Genomic DNA, 16198 nt, shown 5'->3' with positions numbered 1-16198 from the left:
ACGTGTTTGGTCATTGAAGACTTGAGCCAAGTTCCCATCACCCCTGAAGCGGCGGAGAGGCGCCGTATGACGCTGCTCACGAGGCGCCACTCCATTCCTTTTCATTTTCTTATCGTGCCACGCTTTATTTGCACTATCATGATGTGTCAGTTACATGGGTTACAAGCTGCCAAGGCAGACCACGCTGTTCAACTTTGCATATTTATGCTTGTCTGCCCACCTCAGAGCCCTCTCTTCCCCCCCCCCCAAAGCATGGCTTGTTCATGTTTTAGGTCGAGCCTGGCCAGTGATAGATTTTAATATTATAGGGGTATACAGGGCAGTGATCAGAGATCTAAAGCCGCCACAGGTTTATGCCAGATGTCTCTCCCCTCCTCCACACACAGCTGCTGCCCAGCTCCTGCCAGCAGGCTAAATAGCTTACTGTTTATTACCTCCCTCATAAATCAGCTTTCTGGAAGATATTGTATATGTTATTTCTTTTTTTAATCAAGTTGTTCAGTGTACATAATGTCTACTTGGTTATATATAAGGTAACAAAAATGTTTATAACACTTTATTATAACTTTTCAACATGCTGCACTGCAGCCACACTACTCTACAACATAGCTTAAAGACATTGGCAAAGCAAATATCTCTGGCTAAACACTTATAAGGTCCCAAAGGTGAGAACTATTAGCTATGCCAATGCTTGTTTAAATGTCGGTTTTATTTATTTATACAAACAAGTGAACATAGTTAGCCTTAGAAGTGATAGTTTAGAATGAAATACCTTTGTATCAATTACTGATATGTCCTTTGTTTTGTTTTATAGTGATTGTATTTGAATTATTAAATAATTGTCATGAAGAAGGTGATGAAAATTTGTGTTTTCACCGAAACGCCGCGTCGACAATCTTTTGGTATAGAAAACTGGAAAAAATTTGTTGAAGCATAACTGTTTTTTTCTTTTCCTAGTTTTTTAACATGTGAATTGTTTTTATTGACTGCCATTTGTGTTAAACTATGCTCTGAAAGGTAGCATAATCTATGTATTAGGGGAGTTTTAATATTTATTATGTGGATGAAATTGAAATTACTAGCACAAGCACTTTATGTAATCTGTCCTTGATATTGAATGTGATTGGGATATACATCCATATGTTTTTGCTACCCATTTTTAAAAGTAAAAATAAGAGTCACATATATATTTATATACATAAATGTTTTTTTTGGGTGATCAAAGGCTTTTCAGGGTCTCAAATGATTAAGATTTCAAATTTATGTTCACTTGTCTATAATTTCGTTCATGGTTGCTATCAATTTATATTTATTGAGAAGAATTGTTTTTTTAGTTTTAAAATTTCTTAATATTAGTGGCTCTTAATTAACAGGTGGGTCCTAATTATTACCGGTTTTTATAACTCCCGGCGAAAAGGGAATCTTTTTTTTTGTTGTTGGTTCAGTGACACCCTGATCCTTTTCTTTGAATTAGGGTGACTCCCTTGTGTTTTGAGCTGCTACATTGTCCATCTGGAGTAGGACACAAAATTGTGCTTTGTCCTTGGTCCAGCATTTCACTTCAGATTAAGCTTCCATCATTTCTAGACAGTTTATATGAAGAACCTGTTCTGTGGAGGACCATTTTCCTCCTGTGGAAAAGTCTTCGCAGCGAGCTCCCCAGCCTGAACCACTGGCATCTGATTCGATTACCTTTTCGGGTTGGGAACCGAAGATGGCGCGTCCGTTCCACGCCTGCATGTGGGAAATTTACCTCTGGATCTCTGTTTTCGCTTTCTCCGAAAGAGAAATAAACTGGGTATAAGTCAGACCCTTGCACAGATGAGAACTTTTGAGGCATTGTAAAATGCAATAATGCAAAGGGCCCGGAAAGATGGCCTGTATTGATAATGAGAGAAGGCCCACAATTTTGGCTAGATGACGTGGTGAAATCGTGGCCTTGGGTAAAGTTCGTATGAGTTCATGTTTGATCTTGGATAGCTTGCGAGAGGGAAGACTTAAGGTAGCATTGATTGAATCCACCACAAACCCTAGAAACTGAATCTTCCGAGAAAGGGCGAGTACTGACTTTGTCTCGTTGATCACAAATCCAAGGGACTCCAGTAACGCAATGGTCATTTGTAAATGAGAGGTCAGGCGCCTTGGGCACTGATTCAGAATAAGGATGGTGTCTAAACAGACTATTAGTCAGACACCTACAAATCTCAGGTGTGCCACTACAGGTCTCATCTCCGTGGTAAAACACCACAGACTGGAGGATAAACCAAAAAGGGGGAGGTGAATTCGAAGATCTGAGACCTCTATTGTAATTATAGAAAAAGTCTGTGAGGGGAAAAAATGGGAATCGTGAGATATGCATTTCTGAGATCCAACCTGACTATCCAATCCTGTCCCTGCAGTAGATTCCTAAGGAGGTGTATGCCCTCCACCTTGAAGTAGCAATAAGCCAGCCACTCGTTGAATTCTCTCAGGTTGATTACTGGCCGATGACCCCCATCCCCTATCTCCACTTGGAAAAGATTGCTGAGGAAACTATGGGAGTAAAGGGAAGATGGAACAATCGTCCTTTTTTCTAAAAGTTTGGAAACCTTCCCATCTATAGGTGCCATTGCTCCGAATTAAAAAACAGAGGTTTGAGGCGCGAGGGTTGGGTAGGGGAGTCGTAGAATTCTATTTGGAAACCTTTGATTGTAGGACCCACGCATCCATGGTTGGGGAAGCTCAGTTGCGGGAGAAGAGTTTCAGTCTGCCCTCAATCTTGATCCCCACCAAGTTTTGAACACTCACCTTGTTCGGTGTTATAGGACCCGTTGCCTCTTCCTCTTCTCAAATTTGGCCAGATCTTGCCATTGTCCTCCTGTAGGAATCCGCACCTTTGTAGGAGGCTTGTTAGTAAGCGCGGCTGGTTGTGCGCCCCCTGCCACTACTGTCTTCACCAAAGCACGGGGCGTAAAGATGCATTTGATCAAGGTTTGGTTCTTGTCCAGGAAGTTAAATGTGTTAACAATTTCCCACATTTTTTTATGAAAGGGTCCCCAAAAAGATTGCCCTCTGCAATGGGTCCTGCCTCCGAGGTGGAGAGTTCTCCTAATTTTTGGTCTATTTTTATTATGAGTGACCGACGCCTCTCTTTTGAAATCACGCAGTTCGCGTTTCCTAAGAAAACGATGGCCCTCTGGGCCCCAACTGGAGAGCGTGTCAGGAGAGCTGGAAGATTTGGCATCCTACGCCATGTCCAGGATCTTAGCTAATGAACCAGTGATGGCTAACAATGTATCTTGGCATGAGCGCCAAGAGTGATCAATGCATTTCTTTGGGTCCCTTACAAATTTAGCTAGAAGGATAGCCATTTTTTGCATCCACTTCTGGCGTGAGGGCAACTTTCCCAGCCAAAGCCTGTCTAGGGCATTCTACTCTAAGACAGCTCTTCATCTCCTTGTCTAGAGGTTTCAGGAGCAAAGGAGGGCCCCCCTAAGTTATCTATGACTTGAGCGGAAGTAGTGGGGGATTGGGAATCCATAAAGGTTTTCTTCAGGCATGCAAAAGCATCAATATCTACTCCTTTCTCCTCCACGCACTAGGGCTTGTACTCTGGGGCTGCTGTAGAAAGCTGCCCGGGAGGTAAAGGGTCTTGGGGCCCTTTAAGATCTTCCCTCGGTTCGAGGGGTCTCTGACACTGAGTATGAAGTTGAAGTGTTATCTTCTCCAAGGGCACTACCACTTGAAAAACCACCTTAAAAATCGAGACCTCTATTACCTGGCAAAAATTATCATCACTCGGGAGGTATGTTACCTCCTCCTCTTCATAATAATCATCAAAGTCCTCTATTTAGGAGTGAAATTGAGGAATACATAGGAATGGGGATTAACAGAAGGGTGAGTCCCCTGTATGCTTGGATCCAATTAAGGGTTAATTCAGAAGACCCATGGGGCCTGGGGCCAGTTCTCCTTTACTGTTAATGAATGAACTGTATTGCCTGGGCAGGTCCCAATTATCACACACAGTACTTTCCTCGACAGAGTTTTCAGCCGTGCATGCTTCACCAAGCTAAGGAAGTGGATGAAAGACATGCAGGCTGCATGGGGGTAAAGACACGCTGATTGCGGTTCCCCTAGCCCTCGAAAGACCACCCGTGACGAGAGCCTGTCACCTGTATAAGTGGCCGCGAAGGAGCGAGAACGTTCCCATGGCCGCGCTGGAAAGGAAATTAATTGGGCATAATGCATCGCCGCGAAAACCATGACACGGTAAAACAACCTTGCAAACGTTTTAAAAAGGCTACAACACCATAATTAAACTTAACAAGCAAACGACAGAGGGAGAGAAAAACACTTCTCTTAAACTGCTGGAGCAGCGAAGAAGGAGGAGGATAGAGTATCCTCTGGGGAAGTTTACGGAAGGGTCGCATCCTTATTAAATATTCTGATGTTAACGTTTTTCTATTTCCTGAGGACTCATGGGAAATGTAGTTTGTTATGGGTTATAAACGATTAATTGCTGTTGGTTGTAATAAAAGTGGAGAAAGTGAAGCTTAATCCTTGCCTCCGGTCCTGACATAGAATCCGACAATACCACACCTTATGATGGAAATCTCCTTGCAATGCTTGACATTATGGGCAGTGAGTAGCCAAGACTGGGTTCATTTTTCTATTGTTTTGGATGTTAGGTACGCTTGATTCAAATAGTTCAACTGATTGAATTTATACATGGGATTTCTTGTGACTTTCTTAGTGTATTGCAGGACTTCTTATTTTTCCATGAGCAACTGCCTGATCCTCTCTTCCCTATTTAATCTTAACAATAACTATCTTGGAATAAAAATGAAAGATCTACCATTATAAAGGGTAGACATGGCATGTCTACCAGTGCCAATTGGGAGTTTAAATCGAAGGATGTACTTTCTAAAAGGTTTAATATCACCTTACCCACTCCCCTAACCCCCCACATTAATCTGATTACATTGAGTAGTGCATTTGGAGTGAGAAAGTGTCTTGTCCCTATTCCCCAAGATATTCGAGGGAGGCACACATGTGAAGTGTACCAATTAGAATATAAATCTCCCACAAGTAATATTCTACCCTGGAACCATGCCTGGGAAGTGTGTCCCCTAGTAAGTAATCTTGGCGGTGCGTCCTGGTAAGCCCCGGAAGATGGCTTGGTTTTTAAATATGGAGAAAATTGAAGAAGCACGTTGTCAAAAATATTTAGGTGTCTTTTTTAACAACAACGGTGGCTATAAAACTCAGCTAGAAGAGCAAAAAAAGAAGGGAGTAGCACTTTCTTTTGCTCTCAGCTCCATCTATAAGAAACTGTTTGGACCAACATTTACCCCTATTCTGCAGACAGTTCAGGCAAAAGTTATTCCCACCCTATCATATGGAAGCGAGGTTCTAAAGGGGCGGGACAGTGGCAACTTGAACACAATTATTGCAAAAAAATTTAGAACAGTGTTTAAGCTTCCAAAAAACACCTCATCAGCACAGATCAGGCTTGAATTGGGCATCAGCAATCAATCTCTGGCGAGACTAATGAGTTTTTTAATAAACTGCCACAAACTAAGGTCATCAAAAGCGGGGAGTCTGGCACAATATCTTTGGTCTAATATAACCACAAACCAATGGCATTCGGGGCATGCATACTGGGCCAAAGGACTGGCAACTTTGAACTTAACAGAAGCATGGGATTTGCAAATCAGTCAAGGCGAATTTAAAAGATTGGCAAAAATAAGTATGAAAAAACTCTCTGTAGTAGAGGACAAATCATGCCTCGCAAAAAGGTCACACGGTTGGCTAACTCTCAATACGTACTCCAATCTGTCTCCCCAGGGGTACCTAACTTTACCATTCTCTGCACATACTAAACTTCGTTTCTTAAGACTAAGACTGGGAGTGTCCAACCTGCTTTGTCACCTGCCGAAGTGGAAAAGAGACCAAACACAGCAGCTATGCCGCATTTGTGGGAAACACAGAGAAGATATAATCCATATTCTCTGCTTATGTACAAGCCTGATGCAGGAAAGAAGGTCCCTCCTAAGAAAAATTTGGAACAAAATGGAAATCAGATCCTGCAGAGCCGCAGTTTTAGCAAGTTTTAATCCACACAACCCGGAGCTAAATTATGCTTCAGTAAGGTTAATGGAGCAGGCTGGCAAAAGAATAATGAAAGGGTCAAAAAATTGAAATTATGAACATGGACTTAGTTGGGATGCTGCCCCTGAGTGGTGAGGTCTAATGAACTTGAAATCACCCCATACCAAGACTTTGCAAAATTAATTTTATAGAAATTTGAAAATGTTTTAGTAAGAGCGAATGGAGAATGGACTCCAAACCTGAAAGGCCGTACTTTTACGTTACTCAATGCACTTTATTGAATGTACAGAATGTCACTTTTAGAACCTGTACAGTCTTATGGTAATATCGCAACCTTTTAACGTATTGAATCAAATCTTTTTTTGTTTTTTATTTTTACACAAAAGGTGATGCCTATCTATTTGGGCTTATGTCATTGTACAATGTAGTGAATTGCAAAGGTTTTTATTTAAGCAATAAAGTTATTATTATTATTATTATTATTATTATTATTATTATTATTATTATTATATAAATCTCCCACAAGTAATATTCTACCCTGGAACCATGCCTGGGAAGTGTGTCCCCTAGTAAGTACTTTGCATTATAGAAGTCATTAATAGAGGGATTTCAGGATGAATATGCAATCTGTGTCCCCAGTCGATCCAGAAATTGAGGGCAGCACTGCCTGGCCAACTTATGAGATCTCCGACATTACCAGTTAAGGGGGTGTTCCCTAAAACCACTGCATATATAGTGGTAATTCCAGTCGTCACTTTCATTTCAGTTTGTTCTCGGTCAGATATGCACAACCCCATCGCATAGGCCATTGAGATTGGGCAGTCAAGTAGCAAACCTCGTAATTTGGAGGCCCAAGTCCTCCCTCTGCCAGTGGCCACCTCTGTTTACTCAGGTTTCTTGGATAGTAGAACTGATGGAATCATAAAAGGGTACAGTACTCTGGGTAAGAGCAGCATTTTGTTATAGCTATACGTACCATTGGGGATAGCAGAAGACTGCACCAAAATGAAGATGACTGTCTGGCATTATCAACCACATAACCTATATTACCTGAAATCAATTGTGATTCATCATGGTATATTTGAACACCTAAATGTTTCAGTAGAAAAGGGCAGGATTTATTCTAATTAACTTGAAGTCGAGATATGCGTCCAAAATCAGTTGCTAATGTCTTCTCATCTGGTAGAGCCATCCCCTGGTTCCTCAGATATAAGGCAGCATCATTTGCATATAAGGACACAATTTGGTGCTAGGCAGTAACATAACTCCCCAGAGATTCTACTTGCTGTGCAACAAACAAGCTAAGGGCCGAGACAAACAATAGTGACGACAGGGGACAGCCCTGTTTTGTGCCTCACTTTATATCACTGCCCAGATACCCTCTTGGTCTTTAATAATTTAGCAGGAAAGGTGCTTAGGCAGCAGGTGCTTCATAATCAAAAGGCTACTTCTCTGGCAACGTCCACACGATCTGTGTAGAAGATAATATATGCATTTAATCAGTGCTTACAGTTTGTTGCAGTTAATGTGTGCCATATCGATGTGCCAGTAGTTGTTGAATGTTAAAGGATAAATTTACTTATAAAGTTAAGAAGTACATACATGGCCTTCCGGTCAATAACCAAAGAATAAGCACTATTCAATATTTAAAACACATTCTCCTTGAATGTGTATCTTTTACACAGGATTTTCATTTACCTTGTAGTTGAATAGTCTATCAGCTTTTTTCGAGATCTGAATATTCTACCAACCTGAATATTGACCGTACACTCCTGGAGATGCAACAACATAGCCTTTCAGACATAGGCCTCACTTATCAGTAGGTCAATCCTGCTCTTACTGGGATTGATGCCATTAGGACTGTGAATGGGTTATATTGGTCTTATGAATCTAGTAGAGAGCACAATTAAGGTGGGTAACTCATAATCTAGTTATCTGACTGTAGAGACCCTCATGTTTGTGACTTACTTACGTTCGTTGCATCCAGGATCACATTGTTCCATAAACAAAACATTACATTTAGATTAGGGTTTTTCCTGACAAGAATGTACAGAGCAAGGTAGGGTGTGCAACTCGCATGTAAAGTTTTCTGCAATTGTAGTCACGGTGACAAAGATGACACACCGCACTTCATGCTCTTTTGCACCAAAACTCACAATTTAACAACAAAGTGGCTTCTTTCTTTATGCATGAGCTATGGATTTAGATACCATCTTGAAGCACTACCATTTTGCTCTGGGACAGATGTAGTTCTGAATTTGCCTCCTTTTTATAGTCTGCATGGTTATGGGTGAAGCGGGCGATTCAGGAATATCGAATGTATCGTTATGCATTTTATGGATAATCTGTTTTAACTTGTCTTTTTCCCTTTTAGATGTTATGTGCATAAATACCATACTTGGGATGTATGTTGTACTTACTACTGAAGCAATAGATTAAACTTTTTCGAGTTCCCAAATAATCCCTATGATTTATTTTTAATAATAAGAAAATGTTCATGAAAGAAAACAGCATTCAGATATAACTGTGGAATTATTAAACAGCTTTTTAAGTTCTCTGCTTTATTAAGTAGATTTGAGCATAAACATCTTGTTTTAACTTTCAAACATATTATAATTACATATGTATAAATGTAGTGTGTACATTTACATGTAGTAAATATAACACAAAAGTGCATTTGCACTTTAAAAGTTTTTTTCCCCACAGTAATATATTTTTCCAAGAGGAGTAAACCCATCCCATTACCCCACCATTTTGGGGGGGGTTTCCGTCTCCATTACTACCCTGACAAGGTCTTACTTGTGCCTTTATACAGGAGTAGATCTCTTACTATAAACACAGTAGGAAGGTGCTCGCAAATAGTTGTGAACATCCATGGGTTTACAAGTGCACCTACTAAGGCAGGCATCCCACCCTGGAATTTCACAACACACCTAGGAGACTAGATTCAGGTATTAGTTTATCTTCATGTTTTGAGAATGCCAAATGAGAGGTTACACTTGTTCAGTCATTCATTCACAATAAATGAAAAACATTTTCTATCGTAAAAAAGTAAATGCATTTCCAACAAATAACAATGAACCTATCTTATTCTATATTTACAAATGTTCTATAAATGAATTGCACGGTCAAAACCGCACTCGGCTAATAATCAATGTCAATACTTAAAAGTTTTTCTTAAAATGAAACAAATAAATTGTAAATAAAAAATAAATATCCAGTTCGTTTCGGGTCTGTTCCACTCAAACGCGCTGTGAACGTATCAGTAAATGTTCTTATTCTCAGATGTATTCCAGAAAGATCGTGACGAATGCACAATAGATGCACAGGTGTTTTGTCCCCACATGAGCATAGCCAACAGCTTGTTTCTTCTCCCTTTCTCTGACTATAGCGAAAGCTTACTGACACAATTTGGCCTTTTCATAGTGCTATAGATATTTACCGCTATAGCACATATATATAATTATGTTGCAACAAATACATCAGAAAAATGCAGTTTACACATAGACATTAAAACCAAACCTACTAGATAACTGTGTGCAGGAGTGGGGGCATCTACTCTCATATTTGTAAATATTTGTTTGCCTCTGGGGCTGACTTCACAAAAATAGAAGGTTGGGTGGGTAGATTCGCCTGCACGTCTATTGTTTCCTTGCTGCTTAGACCTGACACCGTTCTTTATGCCAGACGCCGCTCAAGGAGTGAAACATAATACCCCAAACTCGGCAGCCTACAATAATGGGAGGGTTTCAGGGCTCTGTCTTCCATTGTGCGGGTCTTCTCTCTGGGGAATACATATAAATAGAAAGTTGCTGCTTTTGTTGCCAAAACAGTCCTCTTCTATGGTCCATTTGGGTCTTTTGTAACCTCCATCTTACCTTAGTTTTAGCTTCTCTCTGTTTCCTGAACAAGTGCACATTAATCTGCAGTGTTACATTTTGATTTGGGTTCATAATAGGGTTGCCACCTTTCTTAGAGAAGTGACTCTGGAAACACCAGGAGCTGGTCCTTGAATATAATGTTGCATGATGTGTAAAAATCCTCTGTGTTCTGTCTTTATTGTCAAGCCTATTTGTGCCCCTGTATTCATATATATTCATTCTGAAAAGTAGGCATAGCTTTAAACCGAATTTGGAGGGATGTCTTCTTGTATGTGTTGTTTTAAATTTATAGTGCAACGAAGTGAAAATGGCTTTTCGTGATTTTCCCAGCATGGGCATGGTGATATAATACTGGCCGGGTGGCAACCCTCGTTCATGGACTGTACCGTTGCTACAATTTTGACAAAGATTGCATTGAATAATATATTCATTATTTAAACAATAATAACAACAGTATTTATGTAGCAGTGTATTAGGTGAGGCTAAAAAGCAGAGATCCCTGTTCTTCCTCTGTATAGTTCATTAGATACCGCATGTCATGATTGTGTACGACTTAGTGTAAATCTTTAAGACACATTGCACTTGTAGTTTCCTTTTTAGGTCTAGCCTAAAGCCAGCGCGCATAAGTTGCTGTGCAAGACTTGTTGTAGTGGAGTAGGGAATAGAAGCCCCGGCCATTCTTCACCCATATTTACCATTGGCATGTGTCATTGTCCATCCTAAATGCTGGCTTCTGATTCCTAAATAGACTTGTTAGTCCCTCCTTAGTACCGCCTTCTCTTCATTTGTCACCTCCCATGGCGACTGGCCCTTTTACTTCGGTTGTTACACGGTACCTGTTATTTTGTCTTTAAGCACTATATTCTTTGTCGAGTTACTTTTACTGCAAGCACAATGGCCTAAGCGCTCACGAGACTGCGAAGTTGAAATGGCTGCGGCAGGGCGCTCCTGCTATGCTATGTAATGTTTCTGAGATAAGGGCGAAACCGCCTATGTATGTGTCTATTACTATCTACAAATGCCAATAAAAAAAATGTTTTCCTAAAAAAAAAAAAAAAAAAAGCACATCTGTCTGTGCCTTCTTTACAACACCGCCCTCCCTCCTGAGGTCCTGCCTTCTTTACCCCCCTGCCATCCCACCTGTTGTCCGTGCTTTCTTTACCCGCCCACCCTCCCGTTGTCCGTGATGCCTACCATTTGTAATGCAAGTCTTGCATTTATGCGAGTTTGAGCTATTGGCATTGTAAATGACAATGTCTTTTATTTATGTTTTGGTTTTTTTAAACATAAATAAAACGCATTGTCATTTACAATGCCAATAGCTTAAACTCGTGTAAATGCGAGACCTAGATTGCAAATGCTTGTAATAAAATGTAATGGAGTTAAACTCCTGCTCACGACTTGCTTGTGGTCTGCAGTTACACGTTCGAATTCAGGTAAGGTCAACTCGGCCTGTCATCCTTCCGAAGTCATTGTCGTAGTAACTCCTGCTCTGGAACGCTTATATACGACAAACTGCTCCATTAAGAAGTTTTAAGTCGACAAGTTATCAGTGACCTTAAATTGCTATAAAAGGGAATGTTTTATTTTAAGCGGCGTTGGGCTTCAAGGGTTTACTAATTTGCCTATAACTCCCCTCACCCCCCCCATATCCCTGTCTCCTCACACTGTTTATACTGACGAATTTGCAGGGGTTAAAAACATAGTAGTTCCATCTCCTGTTAGAGTGAGGACGCTTCTCTTTCCCGCCTAATGATACATGGAGGGAGTTGGACAACCCGAGTGTAGAGTTCGTTGGCGGTGGATTTCTGTGGTGCTGTCTGAAGCCTGGCACAACTTAGCCACTCTAAATGGGCACTGTCAACAACAGCAGGGCACATCACAGAAGGTGGGGTTTAATGAGTTAAATACAGAATTTTGTCCCATCTCCAGGTGGCAGGTTGTATGCATATTGCTAATGTGCAACTAGAGAACGTTGGTCTATTATGTTTATTGACGTTGCTCCTGGTACCTTCAGATCCCCTATTGACTGTCCTTGTTGTAATTGCACTTGTATAGCGCCGAAAACATCTTGCGAGGTGTCAAGGAACATCAGCTGAAGATAGCGCTGTACGCCACGGGGGAGTGTCTGGTTGAATTGCTTTCATGTCAATTTGGGAAGTCTTTTGGGGTCATGCGTACCTAGAATTGTGCTTTTCAGTACTGAGTGTCGGTGCTAGTCAGTGTGATGGTGCAAAGTGAGAGCAAGGAGCTGAGGTACTCTATTGTACAGGCCCCTTGCACAATTCGTGTCTGATTATCTCGAGAGGAATGCACTTTCTGACGTGAATACGAGTTCTGTATAATGTTAGTCGCTGGTGTGGGGCAGGAGTGTGTTGTGGGAGATTGCGGTGACGAATGCTGAGCGCTAAGTCTACCATGAAGCAAGTTATTTTTTGGAGCAAGAGATTGTTGCTTTAGAATTCAGTGTAGACTTGTGAAGAGCAAGAGACCGAGCCTGTAGGAATGGACTGAGTCTAAGCTTTCCCGGGTGGATGTTGTTGTAGAGGGTGGTTTATTTCACTTAAACCTACTTTAATGGGAGAGCCATTCCTCCCTTTGTTTCATTCTCTCAGTAAAGAGTTAGATTGGTGTGGGAGGGTTATTGGTTGGGTACACAATCGTCATGTGGTTTGTCTCGAGGTAAGTGGCCATGTTATGAATGTCTTTTTGCTCACGCTGTGAGGATACAAAAACAGCCTTTTGTCTGAGAAGACTTAATCCAGTCAGGATAAATCTCTTCTGGACAACCAAGTTGTCCAGAATGTAACGCGTGGCATCCAGTGACTTGCCCGCACTGGCAACACATGATTTCAGTTGTTACAGTGACTTTTCATGGGACTGTTCTGTGTCTGCCTTGTAGCAGTCTTGTGAGTAGCAGTCAGTTCTAATCCATTGTGAAGGAGCCACTATTGTGTGAACTAGAGTGGACCTTTGGAGGAGGGGGGGGGGGTCTTGCCTATAGCTGTGTGCAGTGACTGGTTTCCCCACACATGGGGCATAAAAACCCCATAATACATGCGTGACCCCAACTGGTGTGTGTGCGTGTTTTCTTGTGTTTCTTTCCCCTCCCATTCCAGGAACTGCATATTAACTCTCCCAAGATCACAACTTCAAGAACTTTGCTATTTATGAGTCTCATCCTGTGGGTGTGATATACTGTCTTGCTCAGGCCAGGGGCGTAGCTTAGTCAGTAAGTTGGGGGGGCTGGGGGGGGGGAGCTTCTGATTTCCAAACAATCACACTGGCAATGCGGGTTAAAATTGATTGTGAGATTCAGGACATGAGGGGGTGTAAGTGGCAGTGGAAAAGGGAAGGTGGATTCTTAGGGGTACTTTAAACAAAATATTTTTTATACAAACCATTTTTTAGGGCCTTCAAAACAGACGACAGCAAAGTGTAATGATGCAGACGATGGTAAATTTTGGCACTTGCAGTAAGACTACAATTACGTTGGTATGCCAAGGCTATAGAATCCGATAATTCCCGTGGACCCGCCCTTAAGCTAACCTTGCCATAGTTCTATGGCATCTCGGCTCCAAGGGCATAGGCACAGACTTAAAGGAAAGGCAGTGCAGACCAGTGGGCAGAGGGCTGCTCCATCAGAGTACTCCTTTGGAACAAATGCTAAAAGGTTTAATCCGTGATGGTTCGCTTAAGACCTCAAGATCTGTGCCTGGCAGAGCACCAGGAAAATGGAGTACACTCACCCATGTAAATCCATTCAGCCCCCAGGCTAGTAGTCCAAGCATTGTCATTCATCTTTAGTTAATACCCAAGAATAGGTAGGTTATCGCCAGGTTGCATTCCAGGCTTGGGATAACTGCATCCCCTGGGAATGCTTGGCATATGGTTTCCCCTAGGTAAGTGGAGGGAGGATTGTTGCAACGATTTTGACCATGCTTCCCATGGGTGTATTCGATAGGTTGGAACACCTAATGCTCTAACAAACTTACTCCACTTTTATCAGAAGATGAGTCCAACTAGGCTTCGGGGAGGCCTCTGGCCACTCACAAAGGGTACAGTGGCTGCCAGTCGCTCACCAAGCTGTAATTCGGGTCATCCCCACTGTGCAAGGAATACTTGTTCGTTCTCCAGCACCCATTGGGCTCTGTACAGCTGTGATGCCTTAAGAAATCAAGATAATTATGCATCTTTTCCCCCTCTTTTCTCCCCTCCCCCAATGCCATGCCTTCCAGTGACATTGTTCACTACAGACACTCACAATGAAGGGAAGGAAATCTATTTAAATGGCTTTTTGTGTGGTGCTTCACTGGGGCCACTGATTTGAGCAGTACCTAGTTCTATAAATGAAGTGGAATGAAACAGGTGGTTGTGTGGCATGAACAATGTAGTGTATGGTGACACTTTTTAAAAGATGCATAGTGCGAGAAGCAGTTTGAAAACTGAGGGGCAAAGCACCCTGCTACACTCAAGGGGAATCATCCACTTGCAACTCCAGTTCCCGGCCTCTGAAACTGTGCTCTTTAATAACATGCAGTTTATGGAGGTGTCTTCCAGATCTTAGTCTAGCAGAAGAACAGACATGGCTTCTTGCGATGGTCCGTGTCCAGTGCCTTTTGTTGCTGCCCATAAGTAGGCCTGGAGCAAGACCCTCTGCAGTGCACAGGACTACCACAGGGATCTCGAGAGAGAAGTTGCTCGGACTGTTCCGTTTCATTCCCTAGGCACGCCTTTGGGCTCCCAGAGCCCTCCTCACAAAATCTCAAGACTCCTCGTATTTCCACGTGCAGAAGAGTATGCAAGTCAATAATGCATTTACCACCCCCGAAATGAGGTTCTGAGCCACTAGGGTTTTCAACCTGGAGTGAGTAGTTTCTCAATCTTCCATGTACTCTAGAATCCAGCACCTTTCAGGATTCTACTCTGCCCTTCTGAGCAATATTATCACTTCTGATGCCACCTCTGGCAAAGAAAAGGGAGCTGCTCTCAGCTGGTGCTGTCCTGCAAGTACTTCATTTCAATGACCATATAACTGAATACAGTGAGTTAGCTATGCATTGAAACTGGTGCATCACAGATTATCAGCGGTTTGACTATCCCCTGGTTATTTAGAACTGACCGCATCTGTTCACTGCCCATAGATCAGCCTCTGGATTTTGTTGTCATCCTTGACAAATGATACGTGCTTTCAGTATCATCCCACTCTACGGTCCTAAAGGATCTTAATGTGATTGTTTGCATTTCAAAGTCCAGGTACTTTGATGCCATGTATGTATTTGAACCTTCGCCTGACTTTTTATAAACCTTTAAAGTCCAACTTTAATAACCGTCCCACCACACATCACACCAGGCATCATTTCCATACAGTCCTGGTTACTGCATAGCTCTGAGTAACTGGCTCAGGATTGTAGTTCAACTGTTAATGGTTGACCTGACCTAATTCAAGCCACAGTCCCAGAAAGTCCACTAGATGACTCACTAAGTTAAAAAAATAAAATAAAGCAACATACAAATTCAGTAACACCCCACCCCTTAATTAGATCAATCAAACTTTTTGAAAAATTAAATTTCAAACAATTATATAGATCGGAATCTGGCCTGTCAGTTGATTGGCGGTGCACTATCTGTGTAAATTTGCCTTGGTAGAAGCTGACTTGGCACCAATATGTCTCACTATTTTTTTATTTACAATGCCACCTGATTACCCTATGCGATCATCTTATTTGACGCTATTTTGACATTTCTCACACATCTCTTCAATCTGAACAAGTCTGGTTTAGGGACAATGATGACAAGTAAACTTTGCTGAAAGACCACCACTTTTCTGTTTTCGGTGACCCCACCCCCTCTCTCCTAAAACTTTCACATGTTGAGCAAAGAAGCATGCCCTGTCCTTATACTGATTTTATACTTCTGGCTTTTTGGAGTTTTATAACTCCTCCATCTCTTGACAAACCACCCGAATTCTAGTATTGTCCAAAATCATGGAAAATTGAGCGCTACTAGAACCTGGTAATAGGAGTTGCCTCGTCATTTCAGCCTGGCTTCCGAACTTTGCACGGCTCCCACTGCAGGTACTTTTGTACCTGAGTGGTGGTGAGTTTTTGAGCCTGTTGTGTCTATATTTAATATACACACTGCAGGTTGGAGTCTTCTGGACAAGTTTTTATATAGGCTTGCTTTTTTGTTGCAGTCAATAATTGGTCACATACTGCCTCCTTATC

The 16198-nt window shown here is 41.8% G+C and overlaps 1 protein-coding gene across 10 annotated transcripts in view; it reads left to right on the top strand.

Moving 5' to 3' along the window:
- MTRFR (mitochondrial translation release factor in rescue) overlaps positions 1 to 16198 on the top strand; it is an 81194-nt gene that overhangs the window by 16610 nt on the left and 48386 nt on the right. For 2 of the 10 annotated variants that reach the window (XM_085635807.1, XM_085635809.1), the window contains exon 3: positions 815 to 902. The exons of the other annotated variants lie outside the window; for them this stretch is intronic. In XM_085635807.1, the coding sequence (XP_085491933.1) occupies positions 845 to 902 (58 nt within the window). In that variant the 5' untranslated portion in view covers positions 815 to 844. The remainder of the gene's footprint in view (positions 1 to 814; positions 903 to 16198) is intronic. 10 annotated transcript variants of the gene reach the window in all.

The sequence above is a fragment of the Triturus cristatus genome, chromosome 11 (genome assembly GCF_964204655.1).
Source record: "Triturus cristatus chromosome 11, aTriCri1.1, whole genome shotgun sequence".
Taxonomy (NCBI): Eukaryota; Metazoa; Chordata; class Amphibia; order Caudata; family Salamandridae; genus Triturus; species Triturus cristatus.
This window is presented reverse-complemented; position numbering and strand designations above follow the sequence as displayed.